A 21,946-nucleotide genomic window follows, 5' to 3' on the forward strand; every position below is an offset into this window, starting at 1 on the left:
TGCTCTCTGCGCTTTAAACAGAACTCTGAGACTGTCACAGAGCAGGTGCATTTATACAGAGACTTGATTACACACAGGTGGATTCTATTTATCATCAGTCATTTTAGTCAACATTGGATCATTTAGAGATCCTCACTGAATTTCTAGAGTGAGTTTGCTGCACTGAAAGTAAAGGGGCTGAATATTGCACGTCCCACTTTTCAACTTTTTATTTCTAAAATAGTTTTAAATATCCAATACATTTCATTCCACTTCACAATCGTGTCCCACTTGTTGTAGATACTTCTCTCACCTGATGATGTCTATGTGTCCGTTTTTGGCAGCCAGGTGTAGTGGACTTGTTCCGTTGGGGTCAGTAGAGTCTCCAGGTTTGGGCTCCAGAAGAGCCGCACACATATTACTGCTGAGGAGCAGCTGGACCACCTACACACACACACACACATCAAGAATCATTACAGACATTTGCATTATCAATACATCAATAATTACAAATATATACACTTTTTTCATATAAATAAAGTTACTGTAATATAGGTTAAAAACTTCCAAACAGCAGCTTTACAGGAGACAAAAACAATGTATTTTACTGTAAAAAATGTCAAAAGAAATACAATTTTGGAGCATTTTTATTTGTTTATTTATTTTTTAATTTTGACACGTGAATTTGGCAGTTGTTGTACACAAGGGATGGGCACTATATCGTAATTTTATTGGGATATTTTTTTTTTTTTTTAAGATATTATCACTGATCATATTGTAATATTATACGACAATATGAAACAGTTTGGCTTCCAGGGGCATGACACAGTTTTGTGCAAATTATGCTGTGAAAAAGACACTTGTTAAGACACTAATAATCATTATAGAAATGTTTTAATTATTGTCTTATTTCATTATTATTAACAACATTATAAAGCATTAAAATTGAGTAATTAGGTATTAACTAGTGTCAATTAATAATTAGTTGACACATTACTTAACCCCTTATTAATTTTTTTATTACTGTTGTAAGTACAGTTATGTGTGCCCTTTTTTGTAAAGTCTTACCAAATCAAATTTAAAGACACAGCATGATGATTTTAATTCACCTTCTCAAACAACATAGTTCTAGTGCAGTTTACTGGGCCATAAAAACACCACAAAGAGTGCAAATTACTTACATTTAGTATTAAATAGATCATTTAAATGTAAAGTTATATTCAAGACATTTACTATTTTAATATATATCATACTGTGTTTTGTTGTTACACAAAAGCATATCAAGATACAGAACTTTTAGTTATATCACACAGCTCTACTGAGTACTATTAAAATACTATAGACTATTAATACTACTAATAAATAACACAATAGCAGAACTACTGATCATTTCTATCAGGCAACTGTAACTCACTCCAACTCGGCCGAACTCGCAGGCCAGGTCCAGAGGGGTTTTTCCAGCATTATCCACGATGCAGGGGTTCGACTGGTGCTGCAGCAGCATCTCCGACTGTGAACAAACACACACACATACAAACACACACTGTTTCAAACCACTTTTCCTATTCCATACAATAGCATGCAAATAAGTGAGTATATGATCTAACCTCCAAAAGGCATATTTAATTATGTAACACTTCTTTAACTTTTAAAAATTCTGCCTAGAGCACTTATTCACACCACCTCACCTTACTTTACCTATTCATCCTACAGAAGTTTAGCTCCACCCATTTATCCTACAGCAGTTTAGCTCCACCCATTTATTCTACAGCAGTTAAGCCCCACCCATTAATTTTATGGCAGTCTCTTCTGTTCTCTGAGCTGTGACTCCATAGTAAAAGTAGAGCTTTGTCTTTGTCTGACATTTTTAAACAACAACTGTGCAATCTATATAATCCTCTAATTGAACAAACACACACACACACACACACACACAAAGCAAGCACACAAAAAAGTGCAGAAGCTGTGCGGTTCTCAGGGTTGATGTGTGAGTAAGCATTTCTCTGTTACTGCAGACAGAAGCAGTCGATGGAGGACTGATGATAGAAAATGTTTTACTCGTTTTTTTGCAACACACTGTTTCTCTCTCTCTCTCTCTCTCTCTCACACACACACACACACACACACTCACTGCCCACAGGGAGGGAAATTCTGTCACATGCTTCAATGTGTCACTCACGGCTTCATTTAAGAGTGAGAGGTGAACTTTAAGGGATTATAGCCCTTATTTTTCTGCTATTATGTATTATATTAATATAACATAAAATTACGTCATTTGGGAAATCAAAGTAAGCATCCATAATGAAAGTAGCAACCACCGTGGATAACATAGCAACAATGTGGCTATTATATTTTGCATAGCAACCAGCTTGCAGCCCTCTTTCACCTGAAACCATATTTCTTTTCTCACAAGCTTTTGCTTAATCCACATTTTCAGTGTACTGAATACCAGTGGTGTGCAGTGAGGCCCTTCTAACCCTTTAGATAAGGGGTGATAGGTGCATGTAAATCATTACATAATATTTAATAAGTAAATATATATTATAATTATTGTAAACTATAAACATAGGACATAGGTCATAGGACAATCTAACCAATCAGATTCATGATTTTCACTATGGAGGCGGGGCCATGACTGTCTAACCCTTTCTCAGTGCTGTACTGAAGGGGCTACGCGTTGCTTAGTGACCCTGGGCATTGCTTAGGGTGGTGTTGCACAAGGGCTACCCACTGTATTAACTGCACGCCACTGCTGTTTACACATTTACACAATTCTGTATTACACCAATTACATTATACCCACTGTTGTGTCCTGCTCTCACTACAGGCTTTTAATCACTATCACTATAGACCTTCTGAATATTTCTCTTGTAAGTCCTACACTAGTCCTTTACCTATCATAAACCCATTTTTACTCATCTCCTTTCTTCTCTCACCCTGTCCTGAGCTCCACCCTGCTGTCTGCTTGATGGAAGTCCATTTGTGGTTGCAGTTTCTGTCTTCCTGAATCAGGCCCATTCCACAACACAGCGTTTTACATGATTCTATCAATCCCTTTTCATTCCTTCCTTTCTGTTCTCTCTCTATTTCTGTTCTATGTATTGAGATGTCCTGTTCCTCCTGTTCTGTTCCAGTGCTGCTCGGCCTGGCTCTCCTCTCCTGCATGCCTGCTGTGATGCAGTGCTGCTCTGGATCCCTGCCTTGATTCAGTCCCATCTCACTCCATATCTGTACATACAGCTGTTAAACTTGCAGGGTGAATCTACAGGGTTTCTGTCTCGAAACAGATTTTTTGGCACCGTCTCCTTTGTCTTTACTCAAATGATGATCAAACCCCTAGCAATTCCTTAGTAACAACTTAGAATGCGATAGCAACTGAGTAACTGTTTATACTGTGAAATACCTTACTTTTCTTGTTCTAGGTTATTTAACTCAGCAGGTGCTGACACTGCAGCTCTGTTAGAGTCCACTTACTACTGTATATTAACCCCAGTGTGTGTGTGTGTTTGTAAGTGTTTGTGTGTGTTTGTAAGTGTTTGTGTGTGTTTGTAAGTCTGTGTGTAAGTGTCTGTATCAGTGCTGTGCGATATACTGGTTCATTTGGTATACCACGGAGAGAACTAAAACCGGTATGTGTTTCTCTCATACCGCCATACTGCTAGAGGGCGCTGCGCAGCACCATGCAGAACAGCACCGTCAAGAGAAGCAGATGCAGCTCTGTGGAGTCTGTCACTCCCCGATCTGTACCCCCTGCCCGATTTGTCTGCACACTGAGCAGGGGGCGCAGATCAGGCAGCCACGGCTGTCAACAGTTGTCGGCGCTGTGAGATCGCTGATCAAGCTTAACTTCCGTTTTCTGAATTCTAGATAGACAGATAGGTGTTTAAAATAATTAAAAATCGAAAATAATCTGTTAAAATGTGTGAGCCTGCGGTGTTTTTATTTATTTTTTGTTACATATACCAAGTCTGTAAATTACTTCACATTTAAAAATTCTTTTTATTCTTAAAATACACAGCAAATTATTATAAATAACAGGTACAACACATTCATCAAAATATCAGTTTATTTTACAAATCGGGCAGGGGGTACAGATCGGGGAGTGACAGAGTCAAACGTCTGGCTCTGGCCTGCCTGCAGAGAAATGAGCTTCTGCTTCTGTTTCTACTGTATGAGTGTTTTTATCCCAGTAAAATAGAGCAGTAACTACATCCATTTTAAACATATTAATACTGTAGCTTGAAGGATGATTTGAATGTAACTGGAGTAAGAAGAGAATTGTAGCTGATCTAAATACTTTAATGCCTCTAATGGCTTCAGGAATAACATATAGTAAATTGATTAAACTTGTGTCTTACTTTTGAGAAATATCTCTTTGAATACTTAAATATTGAGTATTTTATTTCCATTTATAGTGTTTAAAGAACAATTAAAATGACTTTTAATATTTAGTAAAGGAAGTTGTGTTAAAGTTGTTGGTGTATATCTTTTTAGGGTCTATTGTTTAAATTCTTCAGCTATTTTCTGTCTGATTACTTCATATATTGATTCATTTTGTGGGACAAAGTGAACCCCTTTACTAATCAAAGCCTTAATTTAAAGCCTAGGTATATTTATGTATTCCCAGGCCTGGACAATAATTCGATATCGGTAATTTTCACGAAAAGAAATGTTTCAACAATGGTGATATAATTTTTGTGGTATATCGATATTATTTACAGAATCTATCACAGACAGGCGTTTTTTTACTGCTGTCAGTTCGCTGCAGAGGTGAACACAATCAGCCTCCATAGCCGGGCTAGGCCAATGCGTGATGTTGTAATCATACAGGCACGTAGCCAGATAGACTAGGCTAGGCCTGGGTCGGCTCCGGTCCGCTCTGCATCTCAAATGTCCTGGATGGAGCCGAGCTGACCCTAACCGAGCGGATCTCGGCTGTGCTCTGCACCTAAAATGTCCTGCGACAAAGCTCGGCTGCGCCCCGGTCCGCACCTAAAATGTTTCGTGCTAAAGCTTGGCTGCGCCCCAGTCTGCACCTAAAATGTCCCGCGATAAAAACGAGCAGAGCCGAGCCGAGTTCATTGGTTAGACTCTGCTTTAGCGCCGGACAATTTAGGTGCGGACTGGGGCGCAGCCAAGCTTCAGCACGGAACATTTTAGATGCAAAATAAGTGCACCTGATGCTTCCACTAGTGATTAAACAGAAGAAATACTTGAGGGAGGCAGGTTTAATTCAGTGGTTCAGCTTTCAAAGGCTGATTATACAGTTTTTGTAAGAGGAGGCTTTAAAGACTTAAATTATAATTTCAGACAGCAGTGTACATATTTCCATTGCAGGGATTCTTAGCAGTTTTTCTGAGGCCTTCAAAGTATTTGTATCGATATCGAAATTATATCATATCGACCGAAATTAAGGAATTTATCGTGATATAAATTTTGGCCATATCATCCAAAAAACCTATAATAAATACTGTGATATACTGTGAAACTGTCAGAATCTTGAAAAATACCCTGATGTTTTTGGCAATACCACCCAGCACTAGTCTGTGTGTAAATGTCTGCGTGTGTGAGTGTTTATGTGTGTGTTTGTGTGTATGTGCATGGGCAAGGAAAGAGGTACATGCTGTCAGGCTGGACACATTCCAAGTGACGTGTTCTCTACAGCTTTTAAACACTCGTCATCAAGCTGTCAGACAAGTCAAGAGACAAGAGATCGATAAACACACTGAAGCTTACAGTCGTACAAACTGACACACACCCTGACAGAGAGACAGAGAATCATCTTTAATATCCAGTAACACTACATGGTGTTTTCATTATAATGGTACTCTTGTTGATATGCCAAACACTAATAGATATAAGATATAAGCAGAAGGATGGATGCACTAGCCACAGTTAGCATCACCTAGCGCTAGTAAACACTGCCTGACAGCGCTACACTGAGGAACCCTGAGTGTTCTGGTAAGCCAGTGCGCTATTAGCTAGCAATTCGTGCCACGTAGCTTGTTTTAATACAATAAATGCACAGGCTACAGTCTGATATACTCACCTCTGAATGGTAAAAGAGCTAGCACTGTGAATAGCGGCTTATGCTAATACTGCTCCAGCCTAGATACTGGAGAAACTTCACTGGAACCTCTTTATAATGCTGTACTTTAGCAGAGGGTCTTTACTGCTCCTTACAACCTGACTGGTAAAATTCATACATAAGGTGCACCAGATTATAAGTTGCACTGACTATTTTTGAAAAAATGAAAGGATTTTAAGTGTGCCTTATAGTGCAAAAATATGGTACTCTAAATGTAGGTTATTATTGGTATTATTATTAGGTATACACTGGTATATGCAGGTATGAGGTATATATCTCATATTTATTGGGGTATACATTGAGTTGGAGCTACAGTCTCTCATTACAGTAAATATTAATATCTGTACACAGTATCAGTAGCCACGAAACACAATACTGGCTTGAGCCTGAAAACCAAAACTGATTAATTGGTTCCAGTGTTGGTAACTCACCACATCATAGTGTCCATGCTGAGCAGCCAGGTGCAGCGGGATCTGGCCTTCATCTGACTGACCGTTCACTGATGATCCAGACTTTAGCAGTAGCTTCATGGGTTCAGATTTACCCTGCCAAGCAGCATAGTGCAGGGGTCGCATACCTACAACACACACATACTTTATGACAAACCTACAACACACACACACACTGTTTACAAACATATACTTTGTGCTTACACTCACTGGCCACTTTATTAGAAACACCTTCATTGTGCTTTCATTCACTGGCCACTTTATTAGAAATGTCTACGTTTGTAATAAAAAGAAGCTCAGGTGTTTGAAGACAGAACTGATTAAAGAAGTGGAATCAGATGTAATGCTGGTTGTTTAGACACATGTGAACTAGACGGTGAGGAAACTCAGCTCTAACCTTTCTGGTCCCTGATGTCCACCATGGCCTGAGACTCCAGCAGCAGAGTGATGAGCTCCAGATTTCCATTGAGGGAAGCATGGTGAAGCGCAGCAAACCTACAACACACATAAGCAGCACATGGTCAATATCGCTGTGCAGTAATGACAGCACAAGACAATTTTTGAACGAAACACAACACAGAGCAGCCTATCAGAACCGATGCTTATTTACATACAGTTAAAAGTTTGGACACACTTCTCATTTAATGTTTTTTTTCTTTATTTTTTATTATTTTCTACATTGTAGATGAATATCATGAAGATTATGTTGATTAATAAACTATAAAGGAAGTAAACAAAAATGGTTAAATAAGCCTTTTTTTTTTTAGATTCTTCAAAGCAGCATAATTTGCGTTGATGCCATCTTTGCCCACTTGTGGCATTCTCAGCATCAAGATGTAGAACCTGGATTGGTTGTCCAACAGTCTTAGGCTACATAAACATTACCAGGCTAAAGTGACTCAAAACAGATTTTTTTTTTCAATGTGGCTCAGATCTGATTTTTTCATGGCTGTGTGAACATGCCAAATCCGAATCAGATTTTTTAAAAATCAGATTTGAGTCACTTTCATACATGGTCCTTAATCTGATATGTGTCCAATCCATGGACATGCAACATGAATGTGAACAGTCAAATCGGAATTCTTTTTGCTGTTGCGCATTAGCATTAGCGCTATGTGCTTCTCTCTCGTAACCACACACGTCTTGGTGCAGCTGTGCAGCTATAGCTGCAAAAACAGCAAAAGCAAACAGCCTGTCCTTTTTTCCCCTTCTCGACCTGAGCATGAACTTCAGACCAGCTGTTTGCTCCACTGCAGCAAAAGATGCTCCACATATGAGCTGCTGACACTGCATCCATTTCCCTTTATAAAACTACGAGTCATCTCTCAGATATTATGTTTTTTGTTGTTGGTGAAGAAGGAGACATTCATACAAGTATCAATGTGAGGCGTTTCAGGTAGAGATGGGATCGATCCGATGGAACTTTTTTGCTTTGAAACGCCAAACAGCAGAAAGGCTACATGTAATATTTGTAAAGTCAGCGTCCGAGGGGTGAACAGATTAACACCAGCAGTCAGTTAGTGTAGCTAACATCGGGCCAACAGCAGCATTCCTGTGTTGTAAAGGTTTTAACAACAGACTGGAGTAAACTATAGTCATAATTCACATATCCTATAAAAACACAGGATCTTCAAACACTAGCCAGCACAAACACAACCATCTGTTGTTAAAAACAGCGATTAATTTAGTTCGAAAAACAGTTAGCTGTTAGCCATCTCCATTAAGATCTGCAGTCTGTTAGCCTAGCTAGAATTGAGCCGACAGCTGCATTCTGGTGTTGAGAAGGTATAATAAAGTAACTCATCTCAAGTGACCTAATGTCATAATTCACATTGAATATCAAACGACAGATCCTACCCACTCTAACCAGCACTAAGAAAACCATCTGTTAAATAATAAACAGTGATTAATTCAGCTAGGAAATACAGTTAGCGTCGCTGGTTAGCCGTTAGCCATTGCAGCTTATCCACTAATATCTATTGCGCAACCAGTGCAAAAAATTAGTCTAGAGCCCTGTATTTAATATTTAACATATTTAATATTTAACTTTTTTAGTTTTAGTAAAAAAATAAGTATATATTTTAAAAGAAAACTTTTGTGTTTGTATATAAAGTGTGTTAAATAAATGACTTTGAAATGCATTTACATTAAATGCACTTGTGTATGCTTTTCAAAGGGCTCTGTGGTCTGTTTCAGACACATTATGTAACCTTAATCATAGTACTAATAATAAACTAAAAGAGCCTTTTTATTGGCATTTGTATCGGTTTCGGTAGTTTTATAGCAGTTTTATATCGAATTCAGATCGAATCTGAAAAAAGTGGATTGTCCCATCACTAGTTTCAGGGACAGATTTGTTCACATTAGACACAGATACAGGTCACTAACATTTGTGAATGTAAAGATGCAAATGCAATCTGAGCACAAAATCGGATTTGAGCAATGTGGCCTGTAATGTGAACGTAGCCTTAAAGGAGCTCAAGAAGTGCTGTGCTCTTGTTAACTCCTTCAGTCTGCACTCCAACTTGTCCCAAAGCACCTGGGTTTGGTTTGCATGTCAGGTGTTTGTGGAAACCAAACATTTTTTGTCTACAACCTAACTTGTAGACTGTTTGTATTCCTTTGTATTTTTTAGTCTTTAATATAAATGTACAGTGTAATAAATGATCCAAATAAAGGACAAATATTAATGAGAATGTGTGTCCAACCTTTTGTCTGGTACAATATATAAATTTTAAAGGTACAGTATGTACAGTGTTTCATTTTAGTTGGTAAAGAGAGGCAGAGATGGTAATAAAGAATTAGGTTCTAACTGTCCAGGTGATTCTGCTGCAGCTCAACTTTACACAGAGCCGTTCAAGCACTGGAAACAAAATCCTGGAGCGGATATTTTCTTGCTGGACCTGGATTTACCACATACGACAAGAGGCTGGAGTGTTACTGTGAGATGAGTTTACACGTGTGAGCATACTGTAAACACAGGCATGAAGGAGTGTGTTTAGAAACACCTGACTCAGACACAAGCAATGCACACACACACACACACACACACACACATCCCCCAGCGCAGACGGATTAATGTTAATATTTATCTGACTGTACGCTGATGTAACACTCACTGTACGATAAGGATGTGTGTGTTTTTTAAATAGGCCAGACTGAGCTCTCTGATTGGTCAGCCAACAGTGCGGCTCAATATTCACGATTGGTGCGTGCAATGTGCTGTAACCATAGCGACGGCTGGCGGAGAGTAAGGGAGAGGGAGAGGCGGGTGAGAGTGGAATACTAAACACACACAATACCTCAGTGACCCCACTCTCAGTCTATCTCTCTCGCCCGCTCTCTCTCTCTCTCTCTCTGTAGTAAAATCACACCAATGCAATTTTCACTGCAGGGAAACACCACAACTACACGACCACCACAGGGTGTGTGTGTGTATGTGTGCGCGTGTGTGTGTGTCTCACGCTTGTTATGGATGAAAGGAGGAAAGAATGACAGAGGTGAACTGTTTCTCTCTCTCTCTCTTTCTCTCATGACCTACTTTTTGTAATGAGAGCTGAAAGCCCCAGGCGGTCCTCCAGAGGAGCTACCAGCACCTGTCCACCACCATCATCATCGTCATCACCACCACCATCATCATCATCACCACCACCGTCATCATCATCACACCGTCATCATCATCACCACCACCGTCATCATCACCACCACCGTCATCATCAATATCACCATCATCATCGTCATCACCACCACCATCATCATCATCATCACCACCGTCATCATCACCACCACCATCATCATCAATATCACCATCATCATCGTCATCACCACCACCATCATCCTCATCATCACCACCACCATCATCATCAATATCACCATCATCATCATCATCATCATCATCATCATCATCACCACCACCGTCATCATCAATATCACCACCATCATCATCATCACCACCACCGTCATCATCAATATCACCATCGTCATCATCAATATCACCATCATCCTCACCAATACCACCATCATCATCAATATCATCATCATCATCATCAACATCATCACCGTCATCATTAATATCGCCATCATCATCGTCTTCACCACCACCATCATCATCACCACCACCACCGTCATCATCATCACCACCACCGTCATCATCAATATCACCATCATCATCACCACCACCACCGTCATCATCATCATCATCATCATCATCATCACCAATACCACAGTCATCATCATCACCACCAGCGTCATCATCAATATCACCACCACCGTCATCATCACCACCACCGTCATCATCATCACCACCACCGTCATCATCACCACCACCATCATCATCAATATCAGCATCATCATCATCACCACCACCGTCATCATCAATATCACCATCATCATCATCGTCATCACCACCACCATCATCACCACCACCGTCATCATCAATATCACCATCATCATCATCATCATCATCACCACCACCGTCATCATCAATATCACCATCATCCTCACCAATACCACCATCATCATCAATATCATCATCATCATCATCATCATCACCACCATCATCATCATCATCATCACCGTCATCATCAACATCATCACCGTCATCATTAATATCACCATCATCATCGTCTTCACCACCACCATCATCATCATCATCACCACCACCACCACCGTCATCATCATCACCACCACCACCGTCATCATCATCACCACCACCACCGTCATCATCATCACCACCACCGTCATCATCATCACCATCATCATCATCACCACCACCATCATCATCATCACCACCACCACCGTCATCATCATCACCACCACCGTCATCAATATCACCATCATCACCAATACCACCGTCATCATCAATATCATCATCATCATCAATATCAGCATCATCATCGTCATCACTGTCACCAGCATCATCATCACCACCACCGTCATCATCAATATCACCATCATCATCACCACCACCGTTATCATCAATATCAGCATCATCATCGTCATCACCACCGCCGTCATCATCAATATCACCATCATCATCACCACCACCGTCATCATCATCACCACCACCACCGTCATCATCAATATCACCATCATCCTCAACACCACCGTCATCATCATCACCACCACCGTTATCATTAATATCAGAATCATCATCGTCATCACCACCACCGTCATCATCAATATCACCACCACCGTCATCATCAATATCATCATCATCATCAGCACCACCGTCATCATCACCACCACCATCATCATCACCACCACCATCATCAATATCACCATCATCGTCTTCATCACCACCACCGTCATCATCAATATCGCCATCATCATTACCAATACCACAGTCATCATCATCACCACCGACATCATCAATATCACCATCATCACCACCGTCATCTTCAATATCACCATCATCATCAACACCAATACCACCGTCATCATCAATATCACCATCATCACCAATACCACCGTCATCATCAATATCACCATCATCATCACCACCACTGTCATCATCACCACCACCATCATCATCATCAATCTCACCACCGTCATCATCAATATCACCATCATCATCACCAATACCACTGTCATCATCAATATCACTATCATCATCATCAATATCACCATCATCATCAATATCACCATCATCATCACCACCACCGTCATCTTGAATATCACCATCATCATCATCATCATCCCCACCACCGTCATCTTGAATATCACCATCATCATCATCATCATCATCACCAATACCACCATCATCATCAATATCACTATCATCATCATCACCACCACCGTCATCATCAATATCACCATCATTATCAATATCGCCGTCATCATAGTCACCACCACAATCATCATCAATATCATCATCATCATCACCACCACATCATCATCATCATCACCACCACCATCATCAATATCACCATCATCATCATCACCACCACCGTCATCATCATCACCACGTCATCATCAATATCAACATCATCATCACCAATACCACCGTCATCATCAATATCACCATCATCATCATCATCATCACCAATACCACCGTCATCATCAATATCACCATCATCATCACCAATACCACCGTCATCATCAATATCACCATCATCATCATCATCACCAATACCACCGTCATCATCAATATCACCATCATCATCATCATCACCAATACCACCGTCATCATCAATATCACCATCATCATCATCATCACCAATACCACCGTCATCATCAATATCACCATCATCATCATCATCACCAATACCACCGTCATCATCAATATCACCATCATCATCACCACCGTCATCATCAATATCACCATTATCATCACCATCATCATCATCATTATCATCACCAATACCACTGTCATCATCAATATCACTATCATCATCATCAATATCACCATCATCATCAATATCACCATCATCATCACCACCACCATCATCTTCAATATCACCATCATCATCACCAATACCACCATCATCATCAATATCACCATCATCATCATCATCATCATCACCAATACCAACATCATCATCAATATCACTATCATCATCATCACCACCACCACCGTCATCATCAATATCACCATCATTATCAATATCACCGTCATCATCGTCACCACCACAATCATCATCAATATCATCATCATCACCACCACATCATCATCATCATCATCACCACCACCACCATCATTAATATCACCATCATCATCATCATCATCACCACCACCGTCATCATCAATATCAACATCATCATCACCAATACCACCGTCATCATTATCACCACCATCATCAATATCACCGTCATCATCATCACCACCGTCATCATCAATATCACCGTCATCATCATCACCACCATCATCACCACCATCATCATCACCACCACATCATCATCGTCATCACTACCATCGTCATTAATATTACCGTCATCAATATCACCATCACCACCACCGTCACCATCGTCACCATCATCATCCTTTTTCATCATCGTTATCATCACTATTATCACATCATAATTATTGTCACTATCGTCATTGCCAAAATTATCACCACTGTCCTCACCATCATAATTAATAACACCATTGTCATCATCATACCTGTTACCATCTTCATCATTACCATAATCAATTTTACCATCCTCATCATTATCTTCACTACTACATCATCATCATCAATATCACCATCCTCATCACCATCTTCACCATTATCATCATCAACATCACCATCCTCCATCTTTACCATTACATCATCAATATAACCACCATCACATTCTTCACCATTGTCATTATCAATATCAATATTATTATCATCATCACTATTGTCATCATCACTGCTGTTGTGATCATCACCATCACTACAATCATCATTCCCATTGTCATCATCATTATCAATATTACCATCATCAACATTATCTTCACCACTATCATCATCCCCATAATCATAATAATCATTATCAACGTCATCACCTTTACCACAGTCATCATCACTATCCTTGCCATTCTCATCAGCATCATCACTATTGTCATCACTGTTGTGATTATAACAATCACTACAATATCATCGTTATCACTGTCATCATCTTCAATATTTATATAAACTACTGTTATCATTAAAAGTAGCAGCATTATTATATATATATATATATCATAGCCTCCATCAGCACCACCACCATTATCACCTTCACCATCACTTTCTTCATCATCCACACCTTGAGTGTGGCTGATAAGAATAAATATTAAACACTTTTACTGTGTGTGTGTGTGTGTGCTGATGTCCCACTCAGGAGAAGAGAAACAATAAGCAAGCAGAAGCTCCTCAGAGGAGCAGAGATAAGCGAGTCGTGGGTGGGGAGTGTGTTGGTTGGCAGAGTGCCAGGCGGAGTGTGTTGTGAGTGAGCTCAGCACGACTCTGCTCCGTTACGTGACTGACTGCAGTTACTGTAACATCTCTGTGCTGGGTGTTGTTACAGCTGTGCTCAGCCTCCAGATGTGCTGAATGTGTGGAGGTGCTCTCCTCTGGAGCTGCACATGGAGAGAACAGGTGTCCAAACCGTAATTATTCATCACCACCGTCACACACGCTGCTCCTCTGTCTGAGCAACCTTAATTATGCAGAACCATGAATAACATGTCTTCAAACGTTTACTATGAAATATCTCTGAACTACAGTTTAGATTTCCCAGCCGGATGTTCAACCAAAAATCAGGTCAAAGTTTTCTTACCACTTTCCTCAGGTCCTGTCATGTCAGGCTTAAAAAATGCTCAGTGATGTAGGCCAAGTTTTTTAATGCTATGTTTTTTTTTATAAATAGCTATTTTTTAATCACAATATAGGAAAATAGCTAATCGCACTCTGATAATGAAATAAGTAGCACAGGTTCTAATGTTATAATCACTCAGTACTGGCCTGCACAGTGCTTACACACCAGCTCCTCCTTTTTGTCCGCAAGTACACTTGATCTGTAGTGCTGTGTGTAGTCTACTGATCGATCACCCAAATCAAGCCAGGCTATACGCTTAATATAAAAATGTTTGTTTGCTCAGAAAGTATTTTATATTCTTAAACCTTGCTAAATTATATTAAAGAACAGAGTTTCCAAGGTTACTGTTGGTAATACACTAAGACGTCATAGTTTAAAGTCATGCATGGCACGCAAGGTTCCCCTGCGTCATGCTTTGGGGGTGTTTTTCTGCACATGGGACAGGACGACTGCACTGTATTAAGGAGAGGATGACTGGGGCCATGTACTGCGAGATATTGAGGAACAACCTCCTTCCCTCAGTTAGAGCATTGAAGATGGGCCGTGGCTGGGTTTTCCAACATGACAATGACCCAGAGCAAACAGCCAGGATAACCAAGGAGTGGCTCCGTAAGAAGCAGATCAAGATTCTGGAGTGGCCTAGCCAGTCTCCAGACCTAAACCATATAGAAAATCTTTGGAAGGAGCTCAAACTCTGTGTTTCTCAGTGACAGTCCAGAAACCTGGCTGATCTGGAGAAGATCTGTGTGGAGGAATGGCTAAAATACCTTCTGCAGTGTGTGCAAACCTGGTGAAAAACTACAGGAAACGTTTGACCTCTGTAATTGCAAACTACTACTGTACCAAAGGCTACTGTACCAAATGTTATTACTGATTTTCACAGGTGTTCAAATACTTATTTGCAGCAGTAACACACAAATAAATGATTAAAAAATCATACATTGTGATGTCTCTCACAGTGGACATGCACCTAAGATGAAAATTTCAGACCCCTTCATAATTTCTAAGTGGGAGAACTTGCAAAGTCGCAGGGTGTTCAAATACTTATATACCACTTCTGGCGCTCACCTCAGTCCTCAAAGTTGGGGAACGTATCCAATTCCAGCCTTGCTGAAACATCCCCAGATCATCACACCACATTCCCAGATCATTCTTCACCACATTTCACAGTGGGTGGATGACATTGCAGCGTATACGCCTCTCCAGATCTCAGTCTAACTATTAGATGAACAGGTATTGGGAAAACCTCTATATTTGACTCATCAGAGAAGATGATCTTACTCCAGTCATCTATGGACCAATCCTTATGGTCTTTTGTAAATGTCAGACTTTGCTTCTCATTGACTAATATGAATTAACCCCCTTCCTCTAGAAGCCTGTTACAAAATGTTCTTTCTGTGCATTTCACCCCAGCTGCCATTCTTTTTGTAGGTCACTTGATGTCATCCTGCAGTTGCTGACTGACATTCGAATTCGAAGTTGACGGTCAACCTCCAATATGTGTGGATAGTACAATCAGAGGAACTGATTATATAAATATGAGGGGCCACAGAAAATATTAGGTTGTATCTCTGAAATGCAAAATGCGCTGATACATGAGGTTCTGCTAACGTGGAGATATCAGAACTGCAAACTCAGTCTTCATGTGCTCATTAACGCATCGTTAAACAAAAAGACCTGACAAGCAAAAACAGAGAATGAGAATCCTTGCTATTGCTAAAACTATCACAATTCATATGCTCTGAAAGGAGAGTCCACCACAATGCTCAATTTAAAGAGCTCTCTACCTTCCCTAAACTTACAGACAGCCACTTTAAACTGAGCTAGAATTAAATAATCCCCCACTATCAGCCTTAAAATAGGTCACTTCCTAATAAATTTAATCTCAGACAGATGCAGAAGAACTTAGCTGGTCTTGAAAACAATTTCAGAGTCCACTTCACCCTGAGACCAAGACAAGAGGTTGAGACTGTTTAGTGTCTCCAGAATGGTCTGGAGACCAGACTCAGTACTACAACACTAGGGGTCAGTTTCATTGACAGGGAATAGGCCGTAGTGATAGACGATACCATTTTCTTTTCAGTGGAAAATAGCCATTCTAAGGCTAGGTTAGGCTAACCCCAATGTGTTTCTGGTAAAGTGGCCAGTGAGTAGATTACTGATCATTGTGTTGTGTGTAATGTTGGCAGCTTTGTCTGATCATGTTCTGTGATGATATAATTACATGTTGTTGGTGGTGCTGGATGTTCTGTAAGCTCTCAGTTTAAGCTGATTTTGGAGATTAGCTCAGTAAGAACCTTTTTCTGCCCCAATCCTGTAAATAAACATGTTGAGTCATTAATCAGCTGCATTAGTGCTACTCTCTGACCCGGCTGTTGTAAAGTCTGATCAGACTAACAGTAATCTGGCCTCACCTCTTCACAAATCCACACACAGATTACACTGATAAACTCACTCCGCAGTGCTACACAGCTCCGGCTGCTCCCAGAGCGTCTGAATTAATGCTGCAGGTTTCAAATAACACCTTCACCTGTACTGTATAAAACTCCAGTCACCTCAGTCTGCTGCTAAAATATGCTGAAAAAAGCAAACCACTACAGGCTACTGAATTTTAGCACCACCCACTTAACCTACAACACTGTCCTGCCACCCATTTAGCCTACAACAGTTTAACTCCCCCCACTCAGCCTACAACACTGTCCTCCCACCCATCTAGCCTACAGCAGTTTAACTCCACCCCTTTTAGCCCAACCCATTCATCTGTCAATAGATTAGCTCCACCCATCTAGTCTACAGTAGTTTAGCTTCATCCATTCAGTCTACAGTACAAAATCTCCACCCATTCAGTCTACAGTAGTTTAGCTCCACCCATTTAGTTTACAGCAGCTTAACACCACCCACTCAGCCTACAGCCTTTTATCCCAACCTGTTTATCTTTCAGTAGATTAGCTCCATCCATTCAGTCTACAACAGTTTTGCCTCATTCTTTCAGTCCATAACTGTTACACTCCACCCATTCAGCCAACAGCAGTTTAGCCCCACCCATTTAGTCTACAGTGGTTTAGCCCCAACCATTCAGTGTGCAGTGGTTAAGCTCCACCCATTCAGCCAACAGCAGTTTGGCCCCACCCATTCAGTCAAAAACTGTTTAGCTCCATCCATTCAGTCTACAGCAGTTTAGCTTCACCCATTCAGTCTACAGCAGTTTAGCCCCACCCATTCAGTCTACAGCAATGTAGCCCCACCCATTTAGCCTACTGCATCTTAGCTCTCTACATTCAGCCTATAGCAATTTAATCCCATTAATCAGTCTACAGCAGCTTTGCCCCACCCATTCATCCTACAGCAGATTAGCCCCACTAACTTAGCCTTCGGCAGTGCAGTCTTCATCTGACTCTGGGATATAACTGAACATGTGCGTATAGTGTGGAGGAGTTGATTACTCGGTGAGGAGCTCGGCTTGCTCTGAGATGTGATTAGGAGTTTATCTCTGAAGGCTGCAGGATCTGAAATAGGCCTAAAATACTCTCACAGCTGGGATAGATGGGCAGAAAATGACGGAGGGATGGAGGGATGAGAGCTGGCACTGGGAGCTGGAAGGATCATGTGCTGGCAGTGTTACATGCTGGATGAAGTGTCCTCCAAAACCCATCTGTGTGTATCAGGCTGCTGAAAGCTCTCTAACTGGCCCTAAACACGCTGCTCTAATGCTGGACTGGCCTCGGCCCTCATTTCCGGGTGTTTCCGTGTGTATGACTAACCCAACGCTAATACAATCCATTCTGTACTGAATTTAATATAGAATCAGAGCACCAGAATAACACAGCGGAGCAGTTTCACAGACAGGGATTAAGCCTAGGTCTAGATTATACTTTCCACTCATTGAAAAATCTCCATTTAAAATGCTATGTAACCCAGGATTAGGCTTAATCCCTGTCTGGGAAAGTGCCCCTATATGTTCAGGCAAGATTAACTGCTCTTAGACTCAATTTCTTTCAGTCCCATGTAGTTCAATCCATTCTAGTCCATTTACTCAATTCTCACATATTCTTTAATTTCTAACACATTCATCCAGTTCCATTTAGTTCACTCAATTTCAACATTTCACTCATTTATACCCAGCCTAAACCACCCAGTTTAATCAGTTCCACCCTTATTTGAAATGTACTAATTTCCAATTAACTCACTCAAGTCTACCACATTGATTTAATTCTATCTAGTTCACTCACTTTTAGCCAATATCACAAAGTTCATTAATGCATAATGTAAATTTTAGTCAATTCCACTCAATTCACTGAATGTTATTAAAACCATAGACTGCATATAGCTTGACAGAGGATCGTCCTCAGAAGTGAAGCCACCACAGGTCGGGCGCCCCCTGCTGTTCAGTTTCAGAAAGCTGTGTAACCCCAGCCATCCCCATAGATTTCAATGGCAAAACAGACAACTTTCAATCAGGTTTTTTTCCAATATACTGTTATTCTACCTCCATTATTTAAATGCAACAGTTAGGGTAACCTCTGCTTATATTGTCAAATTTTCACATAATTAGTTTTTTAAAACGTTATTCAGCTCTATTCAAAAAAGGTTATTGTAAAAGGGCTGGGTTACCAGGGAACAATGACTGTATGGTTGGGACCATAGACTGTGTGAGCTCTGTGGAGGCAGCCCCTTTATTTAAATGAGTAGGCTGTCTCTCCGCAGTCTTTCACCCTCCTCTGGTCTCTACTGCACAGACTCGGGTTTCAGGATCGGCAACATGGCGGAAGATTTTGGCTTCATTTTCATTAAATGAATGGGAACGGTGACACAGCGTACATCTTTTTACATTCTCTGAAAAAAATTCACTCAACTTCATCAAGCTTTCTCAATCCTATTGCATCTATATATATATTGCACCTATTCAACTCAATTCACATTTTACTCATTCAGTTTACTCAAGTCTAAAAGTTTAACCAATTTATTTACCCATTTCATAAAATTCACCCTATTTTACTCACTTTCACCCAGCTGTACACTGTATCAGTAGTTGTTTTCAGGGAGGGGGGCTGAAGCTAGTCTCTATCTGACTGAAGCTGTAGCCAAACGCTGTTGGAGGACAGAACAGCTGCTGTCTGTCTCTATCTGCACATAAGCCCTAGCCTAGAGGGGGGAGAGAGAGAGAGAAAGGGAAGAGATAGAGATAGAGAGAGCAAGAGAGAGAGAGAGCAGGGTTGCCAGGCTTAAATGTGTGCATTTAGTGAGTAATTTTTTTACTGAGATTCTATATTTTGATCTCTCAGTGTGGGTGCTGTCCTGTCAGTTTAGTCACACAGATCTTCACTCAGATCATCTCAAACATCTCTAAAGTGGAGTTACTTTGGCCATGGGATCCTGTCACTCATACATTTAGTATGTAGCAGCAGAAATGGGTCTACTCAAGCTCTGCCCACATTCTTATGAATACATGTCAAATTTAGCCGTTTAAAGAGTACAGAATGTTCTATTCTTCAGTTTACCAATTCTGCATTCAATTCCATCTATTTTACTTAATTCTGTTCAAATTAATTGACACTCCTTTCAATGAATTCCATTTATTTTCTCAATTGTATTCAAATAAGCTCATGCGTATTCATAAATTTTACCCAATTCTACCCAATTTACTAAATTATACTATTTTCTACTTGACTGATTAAATGTCAGTCTTTACACCAAACTCACTGATTTTCATCCAGTTCAATCAAGTCTATAAATTTTATTCAGCTCCACACAATCCAATTAGTTTAAGCTATTTTATGTCTTTTCCAATTCATTTGGCAAAAACATCAGTACTAAACACCTTCAATACTGTATTTATACACAAAAATGTTTGGTATTTTATTGAGCCCACTCAATAAAGACTGTGTTTAATCCAGTAACATCTGTTAAATCAGCAATGAGTTCTGCTAAAGCATTATTCTGTATTGAGTATTTTGATACGTATGCCTGATCTGTCAGCCGACAGCAGACTGACAGCTTAGTAATGAAACATTTCTTACAGACTGTTTCCTTTATGGGTTTACAGACAGTCAGAAATGTTTAAAATATTTCATCTATTTTTATTTCATCCTAATTTATGGATGCTTGGAAACGCTGAGAGACAGAAAAAGAGAGAAAGAGAGAGAGGCAGTAAGTGATGCTCAAACAGGGAAGCTTTTGTCCTCATTTATCTCAACTAACCTACTTCCCCAACAATGACACCAGAACAGCCCTGTTTAGTATTCATCCTCATTACATTCATTCACATGAACTCAACATTAACAGGACATGTGGTTTTCTCTGTGCAGCAGAGTCAGGGTTCTCAATACTTCTCAATGCTCAAAACACTAATTTGGTTTATTTTCTTTCTTCAGAACTTGTTTGTTAAAATAACTCATAAAAAGTAACGGTAGAAACAATATATAGTCGTGCTAATTAGTTGTGCACATTTTAAGTTGTGAAAATGGCCACTTACTGCACTATTCCCTCTTTACCATTCAGTGTTAACCTAACCATCACAAAAACACCCGACATGGATGAACCTGATGGTAAATGTTTCATAAAGAAACCAAATAGAATTTAAAGATCTGTTCCACAACTAGTTTGGCTATTTGTTCCATGTAGAATATTATAAAGTGAATTTATACTCTAAAAATACACTTTAATTTATGTTAAACGTCATAGCACACTACATGAATGCATTATGAGTCTGATTACTAAGAAACAGACAGGTTATTGAACTGAAGCTGACAGCATCTGCTTTTATAAGCCAGTGAAGGTTAGACACCACTGAATGCTGTAAATTTTTCATATTTTTCAAAAAGTTTGTTGATGTGAGGCATATGTTTCGAAATAACATAAATAAACAGTTGAACAGTCAGAGATTATTCCATAAACAGCACAATACTGTAACATTAATTCAAAAGTTATTTTTGCATACAGAGCTTTAAACATGGCTTATGTTTTTTAATACAATTCGGGTTAGCACCCGAACATCTCTTTCAGACAACTTCCTCTTGCGTCCACAGTTAATCCTGTTGGATGTGGTTGGTCCTTCTTGGTGGTGTGCTGACATTACCCTGGATACCGTGGCTCTTGATGCATCACAAAGACCTGCTGTTTTGGTCACAGATGCGCCAGCAAGACGTGCACCAACAATTTGTCCTCT

General features: G+C 40.0%; 1 protein-coding gene across 3 annotated transcripts in view; it reads right to left on the minus strand.

The window, feature by feature from the left end:
* Window positions 1-21,946, minus strand: part of caskin1 (CASK interacting protein 1) — a 138,602-nt gene that overhangs the window by 51,888 nt on the left and 64,768 nt on the right. For all 3 annotated transcript variants that reach the window (XM_022686362.2, XM_022686360.2, XM_049467728.1), the window contains exons 3-6: window positions 6,914-7,011; window positions 6,499-6,644; window positions 1,394-1,489; window positions 293-423 (exon numbers count right to left, since the gene is read on the minus strand). In XM_022686362.2, the coding sequence (XP_022542083.2) occupies window positions 293-423; window positions 1,394-1,489; window positions 6,499-6,644; window positions 6,914-7,011 (471 nt within the window). The remainder of the gene's footprint in view (window positions 1-292; window positions 424-1,393; window positions 1,490-6,498; window positions 6,645-6,913; window positions 7,012-21,946) is intronic.

The sequence above is a fragment of the Astyanax mexicanus genome, chromosome 19 (assembly GCF_023375975.1).
Source record: "Astyanax mexicanus isolate ESR-SI-001 chromosome 19, AstMex3_surface, whole genome shotgun sequence".
Taxonomy (NCBI): Eukaryota; Metazoa; Chordata; class Actinopteri; order Characiformes; family Acestrorhamphidae; genus Astyanax; species Astyanax mexicanus.